The sequence below is a fragment of the Vigna umbellata genome, chromosome 3 (assembly GCF_029865625.1).
Source record: "Vigna umbellata cultivar VRB3 chromosome 3, Vumbellata_1.0, whole genome shotgun sequence".
NCBI lineage: Eukaryota > Viridiplantae > Streptophyta > Magnoliopsida > Fabales > Fabaceae > Vigna > Vigna umbellata.
The window spans coordinates 19,461,306-19,483,336 of NC_142167.1; the positions used below are offsets into that span (position 1 = coordinate 19,461,306).

Sequence of the window (22,031 nt, forward strand, 5' to 3'; positions counted from 1 at the left end):
CTTTAAAGTTGTAGTTGTAGAAGAGTATACACATATATAAACCAACCTATGAGTTCCTCCAAAAACGTTACCACTTTACGTAGCGCCCGCAAAAACATAACACCATTTCTGCATTCGTCTTTACATAATAAAATTCCAATAATGTTTTTTTTTCTCCACACGAATTTACTGATAATAAACGCAATAATTAGTTGTGATAATACACAAAACATTGAACAGATAATAGTATTTTTTTTTCTATTTTTCTATTCTTATTTACGACATCATATTTTCAATTATGTACTTTTCCAAGCAAAAACATGATGGGAGAAATTATTGTTTTCACCTAAAACAGAAAACCAATTCGAATACAAACACATACCATTGTTATTATATATCCACCACGTTCCTTTCACTTTCTCTGTCAGAAAGTGTTAAGTATTAGATATTCATTCAATAAAATAAAATTCATACGTAATCTTTATCCTAATAGAAAAGTGATTTGATAATTTAAAATAATTTGCTTCAACTAATCACCTTGATTATCATCACTAAAATATTATTTTCTTCATCATCATTATTATTGTATGTATTAATTTAACAGTTTACAAAACACAAATCGAATACATATTTTGGTTCCAAAATCAAACTGATCCAAACTTAATTAATTTTTGTAAGATAATTATAAGATATTCACAATCTACCGCTATCACTGAACTTATCAAATATAATTTCTTTCTTGATCAAGGTTGGTGAATTGAAGAATAATCCGATGTATCCATTGAACTATATAATTTTGTTTGTGAGTTAACAATAAAGCTTAGAAATTGAATAAGTTTAATCTAATAACACAAAATCAATTTATAAAATAAAATTTATATTTATATAATTTAAATTTGTCTTTCCTTTAATCAATGTAGAATTAACTTTGATAATGACTCTATAACGAATTAAATAATATTATATATGTCCAATAAATATAAATCTCATTTTTAACTTAACTTTAATATTATATTAAAAAATAAACTTTAAACTTAATTCAATATTATAAAATTGACTTATAACATAAATTTTATATGATATATATATATATATATATATATATATATATATATATATATATATATATATATATATTTTAAATTAATTTTATTTCTAATCAACAACTTCCAACCAAGCTATAATGACAAGATGATCATGGATAACATCGTCGTGTGGCAAGGCATATCCGCGTGCTCCGACCAACTGGGTGTTTTTTAACGTAAACATGAAATCTGAGACCTCGTCGTTCTTGTGAAACGTGTTGCCAATTCATTGGTTTTCACTTTCCACGAGTTGAAACTGATTGAACTGGATGGTATGTTGCTGACTTTACTAATTCTATTTGCTGACTATGACCCTATGTTTTGAAATATGCACTAGATGCTTTGTATGTGGCCTTAAAACATAGAAAAATATGTGTAAGGGATCTAAAACTATACATCTTAATCTAAATGCTTTGAAGCAACGCATTTTCTTCATAACTTTATATTCTTTTCTATCATCTCCCCTCACTTGCCACCTTCTTACATTTTCCAACCTTATTTTCATCAAATAATAAATCCCAATGACCAAGAAACATAATATATTAAACAATGCACATGAAGTCGATGGAGATGGTCATCCATTAATTCACCCAATTTATCTAATCCAATGCTCTTCTTCTTTTCGTTTCGGACTTTCCCTTTTGTTTTAACTAATTCTTAGTCTTCATTTTTGCCACATAATTAATCTAATATCTACCAATATTAAAAGTGTGATTTCTTGTGAACATAGATTTGAAAAAAAAATGAATGGATGAATTTAAAAATAAAGTTTTTGTATTTTTTTTTAAAAAATTTAAAAATGAAATGATGAAATTTGTGAAAAAATTGATGTATGATAGAATAAAATAAAATATATTAATAATAATAATTATACATATATATATATTAATGAAATTGATCCGCATAATTAATTTTTCAATTTTCAAAATCAATTCTAAAACCGATTTTAATTAAAGTCTCTTTCACTACAAATGAAAAAAAATTAAGAATAATATTATAAAAAATTATTATTTCTCACCTACAAATCTCCTCATCTCAATGTGAGAGGATAATCTCGTAAATCTATTATCTGATTTGCTATAAGATATTTGAATACAAATACTACACTCATTCGCATATCTACCTGTGCAATTTTTTTACAATAGAAAATCATTATAAAATAACACGGAATAAAAGCTATACATGATTATTTGTTTTGGACATTTTTTGCATGTTACGCATTTAAATCGTTGTGATTGCACTTGCATAATTAGAGCTAACTAATTTCAATTACGGAAGAACGGGGAAGTATAAGTAAGGATTTGAAGAATGGGTCATAGTACGAGGGTCCGTAATCCATTAAGATTATCTGATAAATTTGGAGATAATTAAATATTACATGTTGGAATATTTTAAATTAACTGATATGATTATGGATGTTGATAGTTGTCATAATTGCATGTGTTATATAAGTGGTCACGTCAATCTAAACTCGTGACGTTTCGCTTTGGTAGTGTAACGGAATGAACTGATCCATTCATCATTATTATTTATGGAAAGCAAAGCAATAATCACTCTAATTATCAAAACCATACTACCTCAAAAAATAATGTAAGTTAGGCACTCACATTCCAAACACGTGGATCATTTCGTTGAGTTAATTATAAGGTTAATTATAAGGTTGGTTGGTCAATTTAAATTACATTCCATCTATTATCTTTATTTATTTATTTATTATTAATGTAGTTTTGAAATTATCTTATTACTTGATATTGTTGATCTCTTGATTATTTACGGATAAATTATCTTTTCTTCATTTATGTTTTTGTTTGGAGGAAAACTCACTATAATCCTTACAAGGAAAGGGATAACGTAATATAAAAGGTAGAGTCCATTATGGAAATTAAATTAAATTATATTTATATATTTATGTTCCACTACGAATAAAGTTTGACTATTTTTATATTATTTCTAACACGAATGTATATGTATATATATATATATATATATATATGGAATAATAATCGAAATATAATTTTGATATAATATTAAGAAATAAATTTTAAATTTAATTTAATTTTATAGATCTATTGTGTTAGACAGAGTTTATATTTTATTTATCTGTGGATGCAAAACTTTCACTAACGTTGGAGATAATATTTAGGAATACGCTTTGTCCTTTACTGTCCATTGTGAAGCTTCTTCTCCCATGGAACTTGACATGTGACTATGTTACTTATTAATATTAGGAAAATGTCTTTTTAATAATTTTTTTTGACAATTTTTTAACAATTATTTATGTGGTAGTGTGTAATTAGTCTGTTTCAAATGGTCAATAAAATAGTGACATATCATTTATTGTTAAAATATTGTTAAAAAAAATTGTTAAAATATCATATTGAAACTGTACATTAAAAAAGCAAAAACCACCTAGAATACTGCGAACATGGAGTTATTCCATGAAAGCAAGAAACAAACACTTGCATGCCCGTGATAGGTGGCCCCATATACTCCCATGGTATTGCGAATCAGCCAGCACGCACTTTGTCACGGACTTGTATACTCTCTCTATATAATAACTCTGAGACTTGCAATGAGAGTGAATGTGAATGAGATTGAGCAGAGAAGTTAAATAGCATATCGAGAGTGATGGAGGCATGGAAGAAGAAGGTTTTGATTGTGGTGACGATGGTGTTGGGCATGGTGATGATCGAAGTGAATGCGCAATCGTTTTGCCACATGCCGAAAGATGGGTTGAAGGCATGCATGGCGAGTGTGAGTGGGGACAACCCTGTCGATCCAAACTCTGATTGTTGCTCAGCCATTGCAAAGGCAAATCTTCAGTGCTTCTGTCGCTACAAGGATTCGGGATTGCTCTCTCTCTATGGCGTTGATCCCAACAAATGCATGCAACTCCCTGTTAAGTGCAAGGTTGTCGAGTCCTTCCACTGCTAGACCATTTCTTATCTGCTCTTTAATTATCTTTTTTATGCTTTCTAATCTTATGTTTGTTTGCTGTTCATGTTGTTGTAATGATGCCATTTGCTTCTTTCACTACTAGTTCCTACTTTCTGTGTACATCTTATCTTATTTTGGTTTGTTCTTGTTAATGTACTTTGTCGTTTTCTTTCCAAGAGCTTTTCGTTTTTTTATGCCAAATAACTTCAACCACATACTTATATTAACAATACAACAAAAACAGACCATAAAAATAGTATACAAAAATTTATTATACGGACTCGTTAAGGATGGTTGGAAATACATTATAGTTATAATCTTAGATAAAAATAAAAAAGTTGATCTGAAAGACCCATTAATTTATTGTTTTATGTTTTTGGATAAAGATACATGTCAATATTTATATCTCCGATGAACCTCTTCTTCAATAAACCAACCGTTTGAAAATACTCGACCTATAACCAAAATAAACAAAACAAAATTATTAGTTAAAGTTGTTGAAAAATACATGCTAGACAATATTATGACACTGTTAAATAAAGGAATGAAAAGGATTCAGTTGAAAACATTCCCGACCGTGTACAACAATCAACAAGTGACCATAAAAGTACCTTATTGGACAAGTCAGTTGCATAAAATAATTAAACAAAAAACATAAAATTAGTGTCTCAACTCTCAGATCTCTCAATCGAATAAAATCTCTATACTTGTTAAATAAGGTTTTTCTTATCGGTTCTATCACTAAATTCACTTAACTTTTTTGGTTGATTACTAAATAATTCATAAAATAAGTTCTGCTTACTATTTATGCAAACTTTTTGGGCCGATTATAAATAATTGAAATAGTAAGTTATAACTTATTATATTGGTTTACAAAAGATTACACGAAAAATAATTTATGTTGCAAACATAATTGGGAGAATCATTTTTCAGTATAATAAGATGTTCAAATAACTTGGCATAAATAATTGATATAAAAAAAACAATGAAAAATGGAAAGAAAATAAAAAATAATGGAAAAGTAAATACATGTTTATATTTATTGTATATGTCACGTGATATACATTTATTTTATGAACGACCATTATAAATAGTTATATTTATTGATTTTTTAATTATTTATTTTAACATTTAGTTGAACACTGCTTTTAAAACTAATTATGATAAAGTACATTTGTACCCAAATCCTATACATGTTTTAAAATAATTTATTATATAATGTGACACATATACCTAGTAATTTGGAAGATACATAGTAATTTGTCTAACAATTGGGCTTAGAGTTTCACTTAAAAAATATCACAAGTTGGGTGAAAACGTGGGAATACTAGAAGGTTCCAAATACTGAAATACAATAATAGCCATTTAAATAAATATAAAAGGAAAGAAAAGAGAAAAAAATATAATTTAAATTAGGATTTGAATATATTTTTTTAGATCTAACAAATTATCAAATTTTATGTTCAATTCAATAATTATTTTAAAAAAATCCTTTGATGATTCTTTTAATTTATTTATTTTTTATTTTAGCATTTAAATAAAATAATTTAAATAGCGCTTTTGAAACTAAAAATTATTTGAAAAGTTTTAGAAAAAAAAGTAATATTTAGTAATTATTTGGAATTAAATACATAATTAAATAAATAAAAGAATCATTTAAAAAAAATCCTTTCGTTTTCTTTATTTTTTAAAACATGAAAAAATAACTATAATGTTATTTTTCTTTTCTTTTCTCTTAATAAAACAAATACTTTGGGCCGGGTTTCCTCTGTGCTTTTGCTTTCTTGGGCCCAACGATAATGAGCTCAGCTTGGCAACTCTATATATGTCTATGATAGAAGCCTAAGTTGCAGACAAACCCTAATGTATCTTTCTTTTTCGCTCCTAAAACTCTGTAGCAGCGTTTCGTTTTCCTTTACATTGTTGTTTGAGATTCTGATTTGGTTTTATATCTGGCATAGGCCTTCATAATCCCAGATAAGCTTTCAGTGTGAAGTGCTTATTCTGATTCATGGGAGGCCGAAATCAAATCCTGGAAGTTTCGCTGATAAATGCCTATTTCTGATTCTTACATCAAGGCGTTTACTAGTAACTTTACCATACACTTTCCACTGAAATCATTCACATTCAAATACCATTATTCATCATTTCAATTCCAAATTTTTCTTCAACTTTTTCATACACCATTTCAGAGTTTTTGAACTGGTTTACCAAATTGCATTTTTGCTCGTTGCTCTGTCTGTTTCAGAAATTGGCGATGATTTTATTTGAATATGTGCATAGGATCAAATGACAGATTCTTTTTTGTTTTTAGTTTCTGCATAAAGTTTTTGTTTACCAACACTATACTATTTTCAGTACACTTTTTGTTTAGCTATAAAATTCTTCTTTTTCGATAAGATATAGTTTGAGTTGGAGCTGATGGACTTGTGAACTTTATTTCTTAATCATTTATTCAAGAAATACATAATAATGTTTTGAAAAATTAAATAAGCATTTCTTATTAATAATTTGTAAATTTATTAATAACAATATAACATTTATAATGTGATTAAGAGAAAAAAAGGATAGTAATAAAATAGGCATCTTATAAAAGTTTCTTTTATAATTGAAAAAAAAATGTATATGAATAGTGAGTTTATGGAAAGTTGTTTCCAATTTATCTTTAAAATTTATCTTGTTTTAATCAATTATAATAAATAAATTCTATCAGGGTAAAAGATAGTAATAGTTACTTTAGTATATAAATAAATACAACTGTGTGACAGAATTTGAATTTTATACTGTAATTTGAATTTGAATTTTATTAGTTCGTGCTGTTTTAGTTTTCTTCACTGGGAAAAAAATATTTCTTTATATTCTTTTTTTTTAAATTTTGAAATACATATATAATAATTTTTTTCTTATTACATACCCTTATGTGTAATATTTTTGAGATATTTTACTCATTCATTTATTACATAATAAATAAGAAATAATAACATAACTATTTATTAGAACAAAAAATATTTCTTTGTTCCTTCAAAACATCCTAAAAAAATAAACCACAAACGGACATGAACAGAAAATACAAATTTCTTCTTTTAAATTTGGAAAGATATTTTAACCTACAATTCTTTCAATTACAAGAGAAGAATGTTGGCAACACCTTTTAACATACTTTTAATTAGTTATTAATAACATCTCTCAAATCTTTAAAACATGAAGAAAAGTGACCAAAGAAATATTAGTCACAGAAAAGATCAAATTTAACTTTTAAATTCATATTGTTTTCTTAGTGCTACTATCACACTTTATTATATAAAACAACAAAACTATGTTGAATCAAGGCCCATAAACTCAACAGACTAAAGGAAACCCTAAGTTTCATCTCTCACCAAACTTTACTCTTATCCATAGCAGAACAACATGAGCATGACAATAACACAACACCAACACAGGAAGATCGCAACATTGCAACAGTCGTAAGAGTGACAATTGCAGAAAACTTGGAACCCTAATCGCAGTGACAATGGAAAAGAACGTCAAGCTAATTTCACATAAGGAAATTATAATCTTTTTTTTTTAGATTTGAAGAAAAGTCATATGACTCAACAACTAGTTTATTACATCACAAATTTAGTCGAGTTCATTAAATTCATGACAAATTTAACAAGTCTCCTAAAAAACAAACAAGTTTACTCCCAAATTAATTTGAGAGATGAGTGTGAGAACGTAAAGTAAGACGGTTCAACTTGACTCGCTAGTTTGATAACCATGATAACTCATATTGCCTCCTTCACTAGCCAGTGGTGTTGATTACTCCAAACATAAACCAATGTCAAAATCCATAAATTTAACTTGGTTATATCATCCTTTCAAACAGTGTAAATGATTATTTTAAAGCTAATTCTTAGATCTCATAAAAAAGACGGCTAGACGAATGGGCAGATCTTTACAGTTAAATATCACAAATGATGCTTACTGTAAAATAAAAATAGTATTATGATGTTAGAATGCAAGGCCAACTAAGAGGATTTAAGAAAGTAACGCATCTATCATAAATTAGAAACCATATGTTTATATGCCTAATCAAAATTTTCGAACTCAAAATAGGTCCGTACTACAGACTAAAGTGTATCTTCAAGCAAAGGTTCACATCTACTTGTTGTATAGATGAACGGCAGTGAAGATGAAGAAACCTGCCATCTGCATCACAATCAAAAGGTTACATTACCCAAAAGCCATTTAGAGATAGAACAGAACATACATAGACACAATACCAACTTCACAACTGAAAATTACAGAACCTCCATGCAAGGAAAACAGGGACATTAACAGAAGGGCCAACAATATTTCGTCAAAACTGTTTAAAGCAGTTCAGTCATTAGAAGAAAAAGGTGAACTCTCCCATTTCTATTTTGAAGGGAAATATTAGGCGGTTTAGAACTCCGAACCACCTCAGTTACCACACAAGCTTCAAGTTAGCTGCTTGGTTGAACTATTTTTCCAAATCGTGTACAGAGATCATGTCCCAATTTGTAGATTAACTTAATCCAACGAGAATGAAATAATGGGAGAGAGATCCTTACCATCGAAAATGCTGCTCCGTAATAGGGATAAGCTGCTGGTATAAATCTTTCATATTCATTGTGTCTGAAGGGGCGAACAGGAATCTACATGGAAAATTCAACATTCTTTATAAATACTGTTTACAAGACTCTTTATTACAATGTATTTACTCCCACGAAGAAGTTTCACAACTGATGCCAAAGATTAGCATTCAAGCTAATTAGTTGGAAGGAACTCTAATTTGGCAATTAATTCTGAAATACAACTGCTTGAACTGTATACGCTTGGAAAAACTACGTACCATAAAGTCAACTTTAAAGAGATAGAGATAGTCATCAGAAAGAGATATTCTTAAACACAACGGTGCAGGTGTTACTGTGTTTGTAAAGTTTTTATATACGGATGCATGCAAAGATGTAAAACACAAGTGAATCTATATGATGAAGAAAAGGGGGGTTTTGGTAAAATGGCACTTAGAAATACAAAAAAATAATTTAGAGCACCAGCAATTACCTGCTTTGATAGAGATAAGCTTGTATATCCTAGTTTTTCGTACTCAACTTTAAATTGGAAAACACCATAGACATCTGGAACCTTAAATGATGTGAAATAACGGCCCTGAAAGAGATCAGACAATCCAGTGAACTTTACATAAGGGTTTATTAGAGAAAAATATGAGTATGGCCATTAGGAAATTTAAAAGCACCTTCCCATTAGTTGATAAAGTCTTCAAGACATAGGGGCTCATCATGTAAAATTGCACTTGAACATCATCAGCTACGTAAGGCTCCCAAGATGTCCCAGACCACTCGAAAATTTCAACAGAGAATTCCTTTACAACAAGATTGGACAAATGAGTGACAACAGAAATAAATGTAATGATTAGAGAAAACGTGACGAACAATATATCAAATTTGGAACATTTTGATCACCAAATCATCATTGATCCTATAGATGGCTGGTTCACTAGCTTCCCCAACTTTGTGATGTTGCAACTGCAATGCCTATATATATCAAAACATGAAGCGTAAACATATTAATTAGTAGTAATGATGCTAAATGAGATGTCAAATATCCAATAAATGAACAATGACAATAAAATTGTCTTCCAGATCTTTTTTCTTACCTTGAGGTGACCTCTTTCATGGAAAACCCATTTGCTAAGTTCAGTAAAGAACTGCTCATTACCTGACTTTTCATGTCTGTTATTCAAAAAAAAAAAGAGTTAGCAAGTATTTCTTTGCAGAAAATATTTCACTAAAATCAAATTTTAGGTGGGAAAGACAGTCCACAGTATGTTGGGCATAGGGCAAGAATTGTGCAATATCGCTGATAGAAATCATATATTGATAATATTAAGAGAGAAGGCAGCTAATAAAGCAGTGAAAAATTGACAGAAAACAGAGAGTAAGAAAAGGCTTAATTCTTTACTCACTTGGTTGGACTCCCAGCCTTCTGCACACCTGACCTGAAAAATCTGCAGAAAAATTCCAGTTTACAGTAAAATGAGCTTCGGATCTTACATATTAGTAAGTACAAAACAACCCTGATAGACTAGTCAGCTTCCCTACCGGTTGCTGAACATGCTCAATGAGCCAGATACCAATATCCGGGCATTATTTCTTGCCTACCAAAAAGAAAAAGAGGAGAGTACGTGAGGAATTACTGCAAAGGTTCCCAATCAAAGTCCACAAAAACATGCAATGAACAGCAAAATGTTTTTAGCACATTAAATGAAATCGGTTATTGTATTCTGTAAACTTAACAACGGATATTTTGAAACTACCTTTTTATTTATAACTACTGTAAATTGTACTACCAAAAGGGTAATAGCAATTAAAAGAATGAAAATAACATCAAGAATCAGGCCTTGCTTGTGTATTTCAAATCCATAAGAGGTAGGGTATGTTAAAAGACAACCAAAAATGAACAAATGAGGGAAGTAAATAACACACACAAGCAATAAAAGTGGAGGATGAAATAATATACCTGTATAACTGAAACTAAAGAGATCGAAGATCCAGTGAGTGATGGAGGACTTGTCAGTTTAGATTTTGGGTTAGCAGAAAAGGCTGAAGGAGATGCAGAGAGAGCTTTCAACACCTGGATTGAAACACAAGAAAAAGTGTAACCAAACAAAATGTAAACTTATAAATGCAATATGGCTAATGCCAACATGTGAACTGTGATAAATAAATATTACCAGCCTATTGGTAGGATTTAGTGAATGCCCAATCCCTTGGAAAAGTACTGGAGCCTGTCATACGTAGTGAGAAAATTCAGAAAAGAACACTGCAATGTGCAAGAAGCATTTGCCGCTAACATACAAACCTCACCCCATTTAGAAAAAGGGCAAAAACGGCAAAGGAATAAAAAACATAAACTTTATGACCTCAAACAATAGTGCAAGTATACGTGCTTCAAACACTCAGTGCGCAAAACACAGTTCTTAACAAATTTAACAAATCACTTGCCTCAATCTTTTTGCTTCCCAATATCACGTCAGACTTGATAAAATCATCACTAGCAATCAACGTATGATCCCCTTCAGTAGCAGATACGGCATATCCTGAATGATCCACAACCATGGCAGCCAGATCCTAGAAAAAAATACTAGCAAACTGTAGGGCTTGAAAGTTGAATGCGCTAACATAACATACAAATAACACCTAAGGAAATTACAGCACCACTAGTAGCAAATCACGCTCAATTGGTCAAGGTACATGGGCGGGGAGTGGGGCTACTGATCTTACTGAGGATCAGAGGCCTAAGATAACGATTATGCGCCCTCATGGTTGCGATGGTTTGCCCATCAATTAATGCATTGTAATTTTTCTCTTTTCTCCTATTTCATTATGTTTGTAATTTTGTTATTCTGTCAGAAACCGTTATGTTTGTGTGGGTGTAGTTTGGCATATATGTTAATGGATTGTAAGAAGGTTGCAGGCAAAAAATCTTTAGAAAACCTATTATTCTCCTACGCATTTCTATAGGTTCCTCCAGGCTTCAAACTCAGAAAATTTCTACTTAATTTCATTTTGGATTCCCTTCCTTATCGTTTGAGTTGAAAACACAAAAATAACAACAACTAAGCAAATTACAGGACCGTAGTACTGGAACACGACACCCTTACAGGAAGAAAAACCATCTACACAAAATCAATTCAGCTAATAAGATCGCAAGCACCTCATCGAAGTCCACTCCACACTCGGTGGCGATTTCCCTGATTAAATCAGAAGCATTGCTATCAGCAGCAACAATCAAATCATGACCCGAATCAACAAAATCCAAAATTGCTGCAGCATCAATGGATCCTCCAAAACCTATTAAAACACCTTCGTTTCAGCTAGCTAAACATAAAGACTTCGAAACACAGACAAGAAAAAACCCGCACATCCTCGAGACCCACTAGCAAAATGGCAACACAAATCAAGATCTCAAAAACGTTCAGAAAAAAAGGAAAAATCAGGCAACGAGGGGTGGGGAATGGAAAACTCACGTTCAACGGTGGGGGAAAAGAGAATTAGGGCATCGTAGAGATACTGGCCGTATCTCTGAAGCGCAATTTTGGGGTCATCAGCAAGATGGAAATGGAGATCGAAGCCTCGAGATTTGAGGGAGTTGAAGAAGAGAGAGTGTGAGGATTTGACGGCGAAGTCATCGAGCAAAACGAGGACGCGCCGATCTGAGGGCCGCTCTGGGGTGAAGGAAGTGCAAAGAAGAGGAATGAAAGCGAAGAAGATGAAGATGAGCTTCGACATTGCTACCAACAACACTGCCACACCTCTCTCCACTGCGAGTCAATCAGACTTTCTCACAGTCCTCTTCTTCTACCGTCATCTTTCACAAATTACCTTTTCAGCCCCTCAATTAATCAAAATTATAATTTTCCCCATAGTTAATGGACTCGGGCCGCTACAGCCCAATTCTGCCTCCACCCCCATAAGTTTTTTCCTGCACTCCCATATAAAGAAAACTTTTAATTTTGTCCTTTTTTATTGTGCAAAAAATAATTGTACAATTTAAATTTATTTATATAGATTATAGGAAGAAACTACCCAGAATGTACTGTGTTAGATTAAGTTTTTCCATTGTATTGTATTATTGTATATATACGAAATATTGTTACATCAAATCATTATAATTTTAAGATGTAGTTATCTTTTTGTTGAGTAAAGTTTGTAGTTGTTTTTTAATTTCTTTATTTTTTTTAACAAAAAATAATGGAATAATTATTATATTTAAGTAAATAATTATAAATGTTTCTTAGTAGGAACTTATAGTTATTTACTTAAATATAATATAGGGTTAAATATGTTTTTAGTCCCTAAACTATTGGTCGTTTCTGGTTTTCGTCCCTCTTTCAAAATAAGGTACAATTTGGTCCTCATTCTTTTCGAAACTTTGGTTTTAGTCCTCGAAAACTAACACCGTTAAAAATGTGCTGACATGGCTAACGGTAGACTGACACACGACTTTTTTTTCAAGTGTTTCTCACCTTTTCTCCCCTTCTCTCTCTTGGATCCATCTTCCACCCAGAATATTGTATGGTTTCAGATTGGTTTTCTTTGGACTTCAGTTTTTAAAATACCAAAACATATTTCAGAAAATGACATTAGTATAATAAAAATATATATTTCATAATAAAAGAATATATATTTGTTTAGTTTAATAAAATCTTAAAAATATTGTTAAATCAAATATTGTAATTTTTTTTAATTTTAAACTAACATAAACAAATGGCTTTGGCCAATATATATTTTAATTTAAGTAGTAATCTATATATATATATATATATATATGAATAAAGTATGCCTAACGTATATTATTGAATAAAAATACTTATATTTATTTACTGCAAGAAAAAAATTAATTAAAAGTTATAAAAAAAATTATCAAAACATTTTACCTTTGTCACTGTAAGCTACATTTTTTTATATGATTCTTGGAGTATTTAAGGTTAGGAGGTTGTGGATATGTTGTGAAGTTGAGCTCAAAGATGTTATTACCACCATAACTGTTAAGCTTTCATTGCCTACTATCTCTGTACTCTTTGGTGCTAAACGTGAATTTTATTATTTCTTCAGGGATCTGCAACTATTCTAACCGAAGCAACTGTTTTCAGGTGATTCAAATTCAATTGCTGAAAAGCCAGAGGAGAATGATGACAACAAGAAGCTTTTGCCACCACTTCCGCCTATGCCACCACTGGAAAATGTGGGCGGATACTGTGTAATTAAGGAAAGGAAGAGACGAGGGAGAGAGAGAGAGGAAGAAAAGTTGATAAACTCTGACAAAAAAAAAATTGTGTCAGTCTACCGTTAGCCACGTCAGCACATTTTTAACTGTGTTAGTTTTCGAGGACTAAAACCAAAGTTTCGAAAAGAATGAGATCAAATTATACCTTATTTTGAAAGAGGGACGAAAACCAGAAACGACCAATAGTTTAGGGACTAAAAACATATTTAACCCTATAATATATGTATCTGTTTATAAGCATTCCATATACACGTGGTCGAGGGAAACAGCCATCTACACTTTTGGCGCCAAAAAAAAAGAAGCACAGTGTCAAATCGAACGTGTGTCAAATATTTAGATAGGAACTAAAAGACTAAAAAGCCCCTCTTTTTAGACAGGTGTCGACAGTTTAGACGGGTAATAATATAATTTACCTGGTATGTCATCTTTCCAGTTGAAAAATGAGAAAGCTATCATTATGAAAAAAAAAGTAGTTCTAAAAATTACTAGAATAAGAAGGATTCCCTTGTAAATTTGGATCCACTTCTCATTTATTTTAGAATTATTTTTCCTAATTATATAATTTTCATTTCAGAATAAGTAGAAGTGGTAAAAAAAAATTATTTTTAAAATTTTGCGGATTAAACAAAAATGGATTTCTGCTTCCAAATGATAAAAAAACATACATTTTTGTTTTTTTTAGAAAAAAAAATATATACTCTCTCTAATATTTAGCAATCTTTATAAGATTGATCTCTTGCTTATTGAGTGGGACTTTAAATTATACTGAGACTTTAAATTATACTGAATTTAATATATTAACAATACTTTGAAACATTAAAATCAATAAAAATTATCAAAAAACCTTAATTTTTTCAAGAAAACTGATCAGAAACTTTTTTTTTTAATTTATCGAGAAGAAGATTTATCAAGAAGACATACAGGTTTAACCATATAAGAAATTAATATTATTTCTTGCCTAAAACTTCAAGACAATAATCTTTCATTTTTATATAATATTTTAATTTCTACTTTTATCTAACTTAGAAATTTGGACTCTGACATAGATTTTGAATGTCACATCCTATTCCTCCATTCTTCAAGAAATAATGGGAGCACTTTCTGCGATTCGTTAAAACATCTATTTCTGAAAAAAAAAAACATTGACAATTTCTGAATCCCCACCAAGAATACCTCAATTATAAATGTATGAAACATAACAGAATGACGAACATGAAGTTTACAATGTGTACAATTCATGAATATCAGACAATGTGTTAAAAACAACAGAAACTATGTTGTTCTTAACTTTTGTCTTGTGATGATTAATCTTGTAGAAATAATAAACACAACAATTGAAAATCCCTGAAGACTGAATGAGAATTTGAAAAGCCAAGTTCAGTGGCTTAACTTCTTGACCACTGTGGCCATGTGTTTTCCTTGATACTCGGCAAGGGCATGTTCTGTTTGACTAGCTTGCCTTGAGCCATCGCCAGCAAAAACTCCAGCTCCATATGGTGACCCACCTCTGATTGAGTCCATTTCGAACATTCCAGCACCAAAGGTATAACCAATAGGAACATAGAGCATTCCATGGTGGACTAACTGTGTGATTGCTGTCCATCTATAATAATAGTCATGAAAAGCAATCTTAATCATTGTTCGTCTGTCTCCCAATCATGATGTTTACCATTAAAATACCAACAGTACTACATAACTATAATTGCTATGTTTCATTGGTTCACACTACACAACAGTGCATATGGTATTGCACACAACTTATTCGCTCAATTGTCTCTAACAGGATATTGAACATTTTCAAACAAGGTTTTCTAAATTCAAAGTAGTTCAAAACCAGCTTTTATGCCAGGTATTTTAAATTTAATTAAATCTCACAAAACTAGCTTCTAAACTGAGATTTATACCATATAATGTAATTTATATTTTCTAGTTGATATTGACTATTTGTAACATGCATCAATCAAGGCTGAAATAAAGGTTTTTTTTTTCTTACGCGGTGGTTTCTTGACCTCCACCCTGTGTGCCAGTGCTGACAAAGAAGCCAGCAGGGACCCCTGCCAGCTTCTGCTCTCTCCACAACTGACCTGTTGAATCGAAAAACGCCTTCATCTGTGCTGCCATGCTTCCATACCTTGTTGGAAATCCAAACAGCAAGCCATCAGCCTCCACCAAGTTTTCAGCAGATATGAGTGGCACCGAGTCATCCTTCTCAGGTGCCTTCATGAGTTGCAAGACCTCCTCAGGAAGCGTCTCCACCACACGGTACAACACCCCTTCAACTCCTTCAATTGAATCAACCCCTTTCTTCAAGGACCTTGCCAATGACTCCACATGACCATAAGTAGAGTAGAACACAATGAAAACTTTCAGCTTTTTCACTGTTGCTGTTGCTGGTGCTGTTGCAGGTGCTGTTGCTGTTGCTGCCCCCTCTTGGTTTGTGGAAATTAGATCATTTGCTGGGATTGGACTTTCAACACTAACTGGATCTCTTTCTGATACAGAAACCGGTGCCTTTGTCTTGCTTGGAAAGCAACCACCTCCTTTCCCCATTGAAATTCAAGTCTGTGAGAATACTGTCAGATATATTCGTTGATGAAGATTCTAAAGTATAAGGCTACTCTTGTCTTACTTGCCAAACAAGATACAGAGACAGATATTGGAAGAAGAAGAAGAAGAAGGAAACAGATAGAATGGAATAAAATGTTGGTTAACTTTGCATCATAAGTCTGCCTAAACTGCAATAACAAAACAAAAAGAAAAGAGCAGAAAAAGGAAGAGAGAAAACGTGTAACGTGAAGAAGATTGGATTTGACTTTACCTACGAACTGCTTTAATTATTAAAATAAGATGAATTATAAATTGGCTATTGGCTGGCATGCTACTTCTTGAATTATTAAGTCAATAATCACTCTTCAAGTAATTGTAAAAGGGTATATTTAATTTACCAAATAATTACAACATTTCATAAAAATAGCTTAAACACATTGTTTTTTCTGATTTATTTGTTGGTGAAAGAGTGCAGTGTGGAATCTTAATAAAACTATAGCAGCCTAATTAGACAAAATGGAAAAGAATCAAATGATAAGTGTGGACTCACAAGAAGTTAGTTGGAGTCTCTAAGAACATATTAGTAAATGAAAACTTCCTTTTCATTGACAGTTTCAAAGTGCTATTTCTTAAAGGATAATATTTCTTTTTTAGTGGTCGGGAGGTAGAAACTGAAACTCTGATTATTCTTTTCCTTGACAGATAGCAATTAATTTCTATGAAAATAATATATTAGTTTCCTCAATGATGTGTAACAAGCCATTATTTTTAAGCAATTGTTAGTAAGTTCTACCTAACTCGGAGTTGGGATTATTCCTTGCACAAATGCAAGTGCACAAGCTTTCAAATTTTAAGTCAACAAAGACTTCTTTTTTCAAACATCATCATCATTTTCAAACATAATTCATAATAACTTATCCAAACTTTCACGCATATACTTCAATCAGTTTAGTAATTTTACACTGTTCTTTTTATGTGTTTAACGCTGGATATTGATGCAATTTATACCTACATATTCATTCAAATGGATCAATCCATTTCGGTGTTAAATTCTCTGTAAGATTGTGACAAATGTTTCCACAAAAAAAGGCTGCATACCTTCACAACTAAGTGACAAGTATGACTTTTGTTGCAGTTTGCCTATGATGTTACACGAATAATGATCTCCAAAACACAATGATTAATCATTCAGATTCCATAACTAGATTATGTTCATAACCGGTTTTAGCTCCTTTTAAGAGATGAAATTTAGAAGCAAAAAGAATCTTCAATGATTTATGATCACCGTGTGACATTAATGTAATATTGGGATGGCAAAATAGTCAAGCCCCACGGATCAGTAAGTATGCTAATTTGGTAAAAAAAAATGGCTAGGACGACGTTTTTAACCTGTGAGCTCGTTCCAATCCATCCTGGCATGCCAATCCGGCATCACTCATTATTTAATGGGTAAAATTATTAATATCACTATCACTTTACAAGTGTTCTTAGGAAATTCAAATATAGCTCGCTTTGACAGTTTGTCCGACAGTTCGACAACATGGCATAAACATGTGTGAGTCCATCTATTTGTTATGAGAAATTACATTTTCGGTGATTGAAAAAAAAAAATCGATTACCTGTCATCCAACATCTTGACAAACTACATTTTATAAAAGTCAATCCATTAATAAATAAACGAATCTAGCTCAATTGCTTTTAGCAAATTTTTTACTAAACTTAAATGAGTTAAATTTATTTGTTTTGTTACTTTATCTATTTTGTTAATGTTCCTGCTGAAATAGGGTGAGAATAATCCTGTCTGTATGAAAGTTTTGAATGCCAAAAGTCACTTTACTCCTTAATTTGGTAACCGACATGTGTAGGAGATGATCTGAATACACAAGTGAGAATTTTTCTTCTGTAGACCTTTTTAGTAATTTAATAGTGAGTAAAAGTTAGTTTACCTCGAAATTAAACTCTTATTTATAAAGTTTATAAAAATTTGACCAATTAATTTATCTCTTAATGATCATTAATGTAAATATTAAATTTAATATAATATTTTTATTAATTGTTATCATGTGCTTGTTATTTAATCATTAAAATTAACAAATAAATTAATTATAACACAAATTAATTGTTATCAAGTGCGTGTACCTGGTTTTGTTTATAAAGTATAATAGAAAAAACTGAGAAATGAGAGGTTCTCATAAGGTCAAACAAAGGGAATGACATGAATTAGAAGTAATTACGTGCGAATGTTTATGAATACATTTAATTTTATAGCTTTAACTAGATAGCTCTAGTTATAATAAAGTTAAATTTGATTGTTATATTTTATCTTTTTTATTATTTTTCTTGTATTGAATATCATTTTACTTTTCAATTCCTACATGCCCATATGAAAATAATTGTACTTCATTTGATTTGGTGATTTCTTTTGTAAAAAAAAATATTTAAACACACTTTATTTTGATATTCGTACAAACATATTTTATCAATATCATGCTTTCATTAATCAGTATCGAAAATAATTTATATTTCTTATATAATATATATATTTTTTGTGTAAATTAGAGAAAAGGAAAAACTATCAATGTCTACACTTATAAGGGTTACTCCCTACACCACCTCACGTTACTCCCTGCACCATCACATTTTTATAAACTTTCAAAATTATCATTTACATTCTAAAAAATCCTACACTTCCACTTCTTTTTTTCAATGGATGTCGACATTTGTTGAAGAAAAAAATCTTCAACGGATATGCACATCCGTTCAAGGTTTATGTTTTTTTTAGTTTTTAGTTTATTAATTTATTTTATTTTAAATTAATATATAGATATTATTTAAAAAATTTAAATTTTTTTACGTAATTCTATATAAATTAATTTTATTTTATTCAATGAAATAATTATAATTAATTTAATTAAATTGTATTATTTTTTAATTAATTATGCTAAATGGATATGCCACACGGATGTGGCTACGTCCGTTCAAGTATATTTTTTTGTTTTTAGTTTATAAAGTATTATATTTTAAATTAATTTATAGAATTTTTATTTTTTTTGTTTTTTATAATATATTACATAATTATATGTAAATTAATTTTATTTTATTTAATAAAATAATAATAATTAATTTAATTAAATTAATTTTTTTACTTTAATTACATATTATTATTTAATTAATTATTTAAATATTGTTTATTTGATTAGTTAAACGGATATGCTACATCCGACAGATGTGGCGACATCCGTTCAAGTTTGTTTTTTTAGTTTTTAGTTTATTAATTTATTATATTTTAAATTAATTTATAGAGTATTTAAATTTTTTTGTTTTTTTATATATACAAATAAAAAGCATTATTAATATAAAATATAAAATAAAAACAATAAATTAAAATAAGAAAAAAATTAAAAGACGTAATCTTTTACGGATGTGAAAATCTGTTCACGGATATCAACATCCGTTAAAAGTGAAACAAATGTTGACATCCTTACTGGAGGGACAAATTAGGCATTGAGTGGTGCCGAAAGTATTTGGTGATGGTGGAGGGAGCAACACTCCTTTTTAAGTGGAGTGGGTGGAAATAAGAGAAAAAAAAACAAATAATATAAATAATGAGTTGGTGGTGCAGTTAGAAATCTTGGGGTTGCAGATGCAAAACCCAATAAGATCTACATGTGCCCATTTTACATTACCACTGATGTGGCCACATGAATGAGATGAAGAAAGCTTCCATTAACTTGTTTTGACATAGAATATTAAGTTCATTAAGTAATTTATTTAAAAATTTATATTAAATATTTAATTATAGCTTAGATAAAGATTGACTGAACCATAAATAAGTGGTATAAGATTACTTAATAATTTATCTATTCACAGGCTTTTAACTTTTTACATATAAAGAATACTTTATTTTAATGATTTAATACTAAATTTATTTTATCGTTTATATTTTGTTTATTATGACTAAGATTATGCAATTTAAATTGGTGTATACATATAAGAATGTTGTTAAAGATTTTATGAAGAACTCTTTATAGTTACTCCTTTGAAGTGGTTTAAGAGAGAAAAAAACAGTTTAAATTTACTTTAATTTCAAACTTAAAATAAAATAGAGTATAAAGATTAAATTTAATTAAAATTAGTGTCAAACAATAATAGACGTGATCACACTTTGTTAAGTGAAAAAATTCACTAAAACTGTGGTTGATATTAAATCAAATCATCCAAAATGTTTAAATACTAGGAATGGATTTGAGCGTATTAATTGGATTAAGTTTTAAGCTTAACATGGAGATTTTATTATAATGATTTACAAAATCAGTTATGATTAAATTCTTAGATTTTCTAAATTCAGACAATTGATTTAGAAGGATTCTTAAACTTTCATGTGGATGAACATATATATAATCAAGTGAGTATAAGGATGGTAAAATCAATTTCAATACTTCTCACAGTTGTTCTTTGAAATTTTTATGAAGTTAAAATCCTTTTTATAATTATAAATCTTAAATAGATTTAGTTATGCAAGTAAACATTTATTTCCTGCTTTGCAAAGGGTAGAATTATAGTTATTATTATCTTAAAAAAATTATCCTTTAAACATTTTTGTTTAAAGTTTTAAGCCTACTTTATTGCTTAATATATTTTTTTCAATAAATAATCATTTTTTGTGTAATTAAAAAGGAAAATAACTAGGATATATACAATTTTAAGTTGATTAATGAATATTTTATTAATAATTATTGAAAATAAAATACAATATTCTAAATAAATTAACTTTTATCATGTATAACTGTATTTATACTTATATATAAAGAGATTCATCCTTTTTAGTATCCACATTTATTTTCAAAATTTATCCTTTAAATAAATGATTTTTAAAATAAAAAAATTATTTTATCAATTTTATTTTTCAAGTGTTTATTTATATTTATTTGACATTTTTTAAATTTAATTAATTTTTTAATTATAAAACTGCCTACAAAATAAATAAAAATGTTTTATTATAAAATTACAAAAAATATTTTAATTTCGTAATTACAATAATAATAATAATAATTTTAATATTTTATTGTTATTATAGAAAAAAGTGAACGCACATTCCTAATGTGTTTTTCCTAGTTTAAAATAACTTAAATCATAAATATATTATACGTTGTTCTGTTTTTCATTAAATAGTCATTGTATTATGCAATTAAAGAAATAAAAGAAATTATAAGAAAGAAGATAAATTATTTAATGCTTATTAAATACTTTATATTTATTGTATTTAATGTTATTGGAAAAAATATTTATTGTGACGTTTTTTTTTGTAGTTTAAGAATGAAATCGAATTTTAACAAGCATAAATTTCTTCTTGTTTGACAGGTTTAGAAAACACATTCATTCTCAGTTATTCTATTATTTTCACATATATCTTTATGGACAGGGAGGTGTATATATATATATATATATATATATCAGAGCAAATATAAAAAGTAAATATTAAAATACGAATTCAACAAGGTTTTAAAATTTGTTTATATTCATACAGTTCAAAAGTTTCATAAAGGAAGTAAATTATTTCATTCCTTAAATATGAATGTTCATACACTTTGGTGGAAACCAAAATAGGACATGCCTATCAATTTTTGCAAACAGAAAAAAGAGTTTTTGATAAAATACAGCAATGTTGTGCAT

At 29.4% G+C, this 22,031-nt stretch overlaps 2 protein-coding genes, 1 non-coding gene and 1 pseudogene across 3 annotated transcripts; 2 read left to right on the forward strand and 2 right to left on the reverse strand.

The window, feature by feature from the left end:
- Positions 1 to 3,627: 3,627 nt before the first annotated feature.
- LOC148201811 (putative lipid-transfer protein DIR1 pseudogene) lies at positions 3,628 to 4,139 on the forward strand (annotated as a pseudogene).
- Positions 4,140 to 5,971: 1,832 nt separating this feature from the next.
- LOC148201812 (small nucleolar RNA snoR83) lies at positions 5,972 to 6,108 on the forward strand. Its single transcript, XR_015785385.1, has one exon. It is a non-coding gene; the product is annotated as a small nucleolar RNA snoR83 (small nucleolar RNA).
- Positions 6,109 to 7,916: 1,808 nt separating this feature from the next.
- DGL1 (dolichyl-diphosphooligosaccharide-protein glycosyltransferase 48kDa subunit family protein) lies at positions 7,917 to 12,364 on the reverse strand. The gene is made up of 13 exons (XM_047322299.2): positions 12,052 to 12,364; positions 11,739 to 11,875; positions 11,027 to 11,152; positions 10,756 to 10,809; positions 10,542 to 10,655; positions 10,124 to 10,179; positions 9,988 to 10,029; positions 9,679 to 9,754; positions 9,485 to 9,556; positions 9,259 to 9,384; positions 9,066 to 9,170; positions 8,573 to 8,656; positions 7,917 to 8,189 (listed from the first exon to the last, which is right to left on the reverse strand). Exons 1-13 carry the CDS (start codon positions 12,311 to 12,313, stop codon positions 8,142 to 8,144), a joined length of 1,302 nt encoding a protein of 433 aa, XP_047178255.1. The 5' UTR covers positions 12,314 to 12,364; the 3' UTR covers positions 7,917 to 8,141.
- Positions 12,365 to 14,909: 2,545 nt separating this feature from the next.
- On the reverse strand, positions 14,910 to 16,675 carry LOC124819660 (putative NAD(P)H dehydrogenase (quinone) FQR1-like 2). Its single transcript, XM_047291216.2, has 2 exons — positions 15,805 to 16,675; positions 14,910 to 15,414 (listed from the first exon to the last, which is right to left on the reverse strand). The coding sequence occupies exons 1-2, from the start codon at positions 16,359 to 16,361 to the stop codon at positions 15,189 to 15,191; spliced, it is 783 nt and encodes a 260-aa protein (XP_047147172.1). The 5' UTR covers positions 16,362 to 16,675; the 3' UTR covers positions 14,910 to 15,188.
- Positions 16,676 to 22,031: the final 5,356 nt, after the last annotated feature.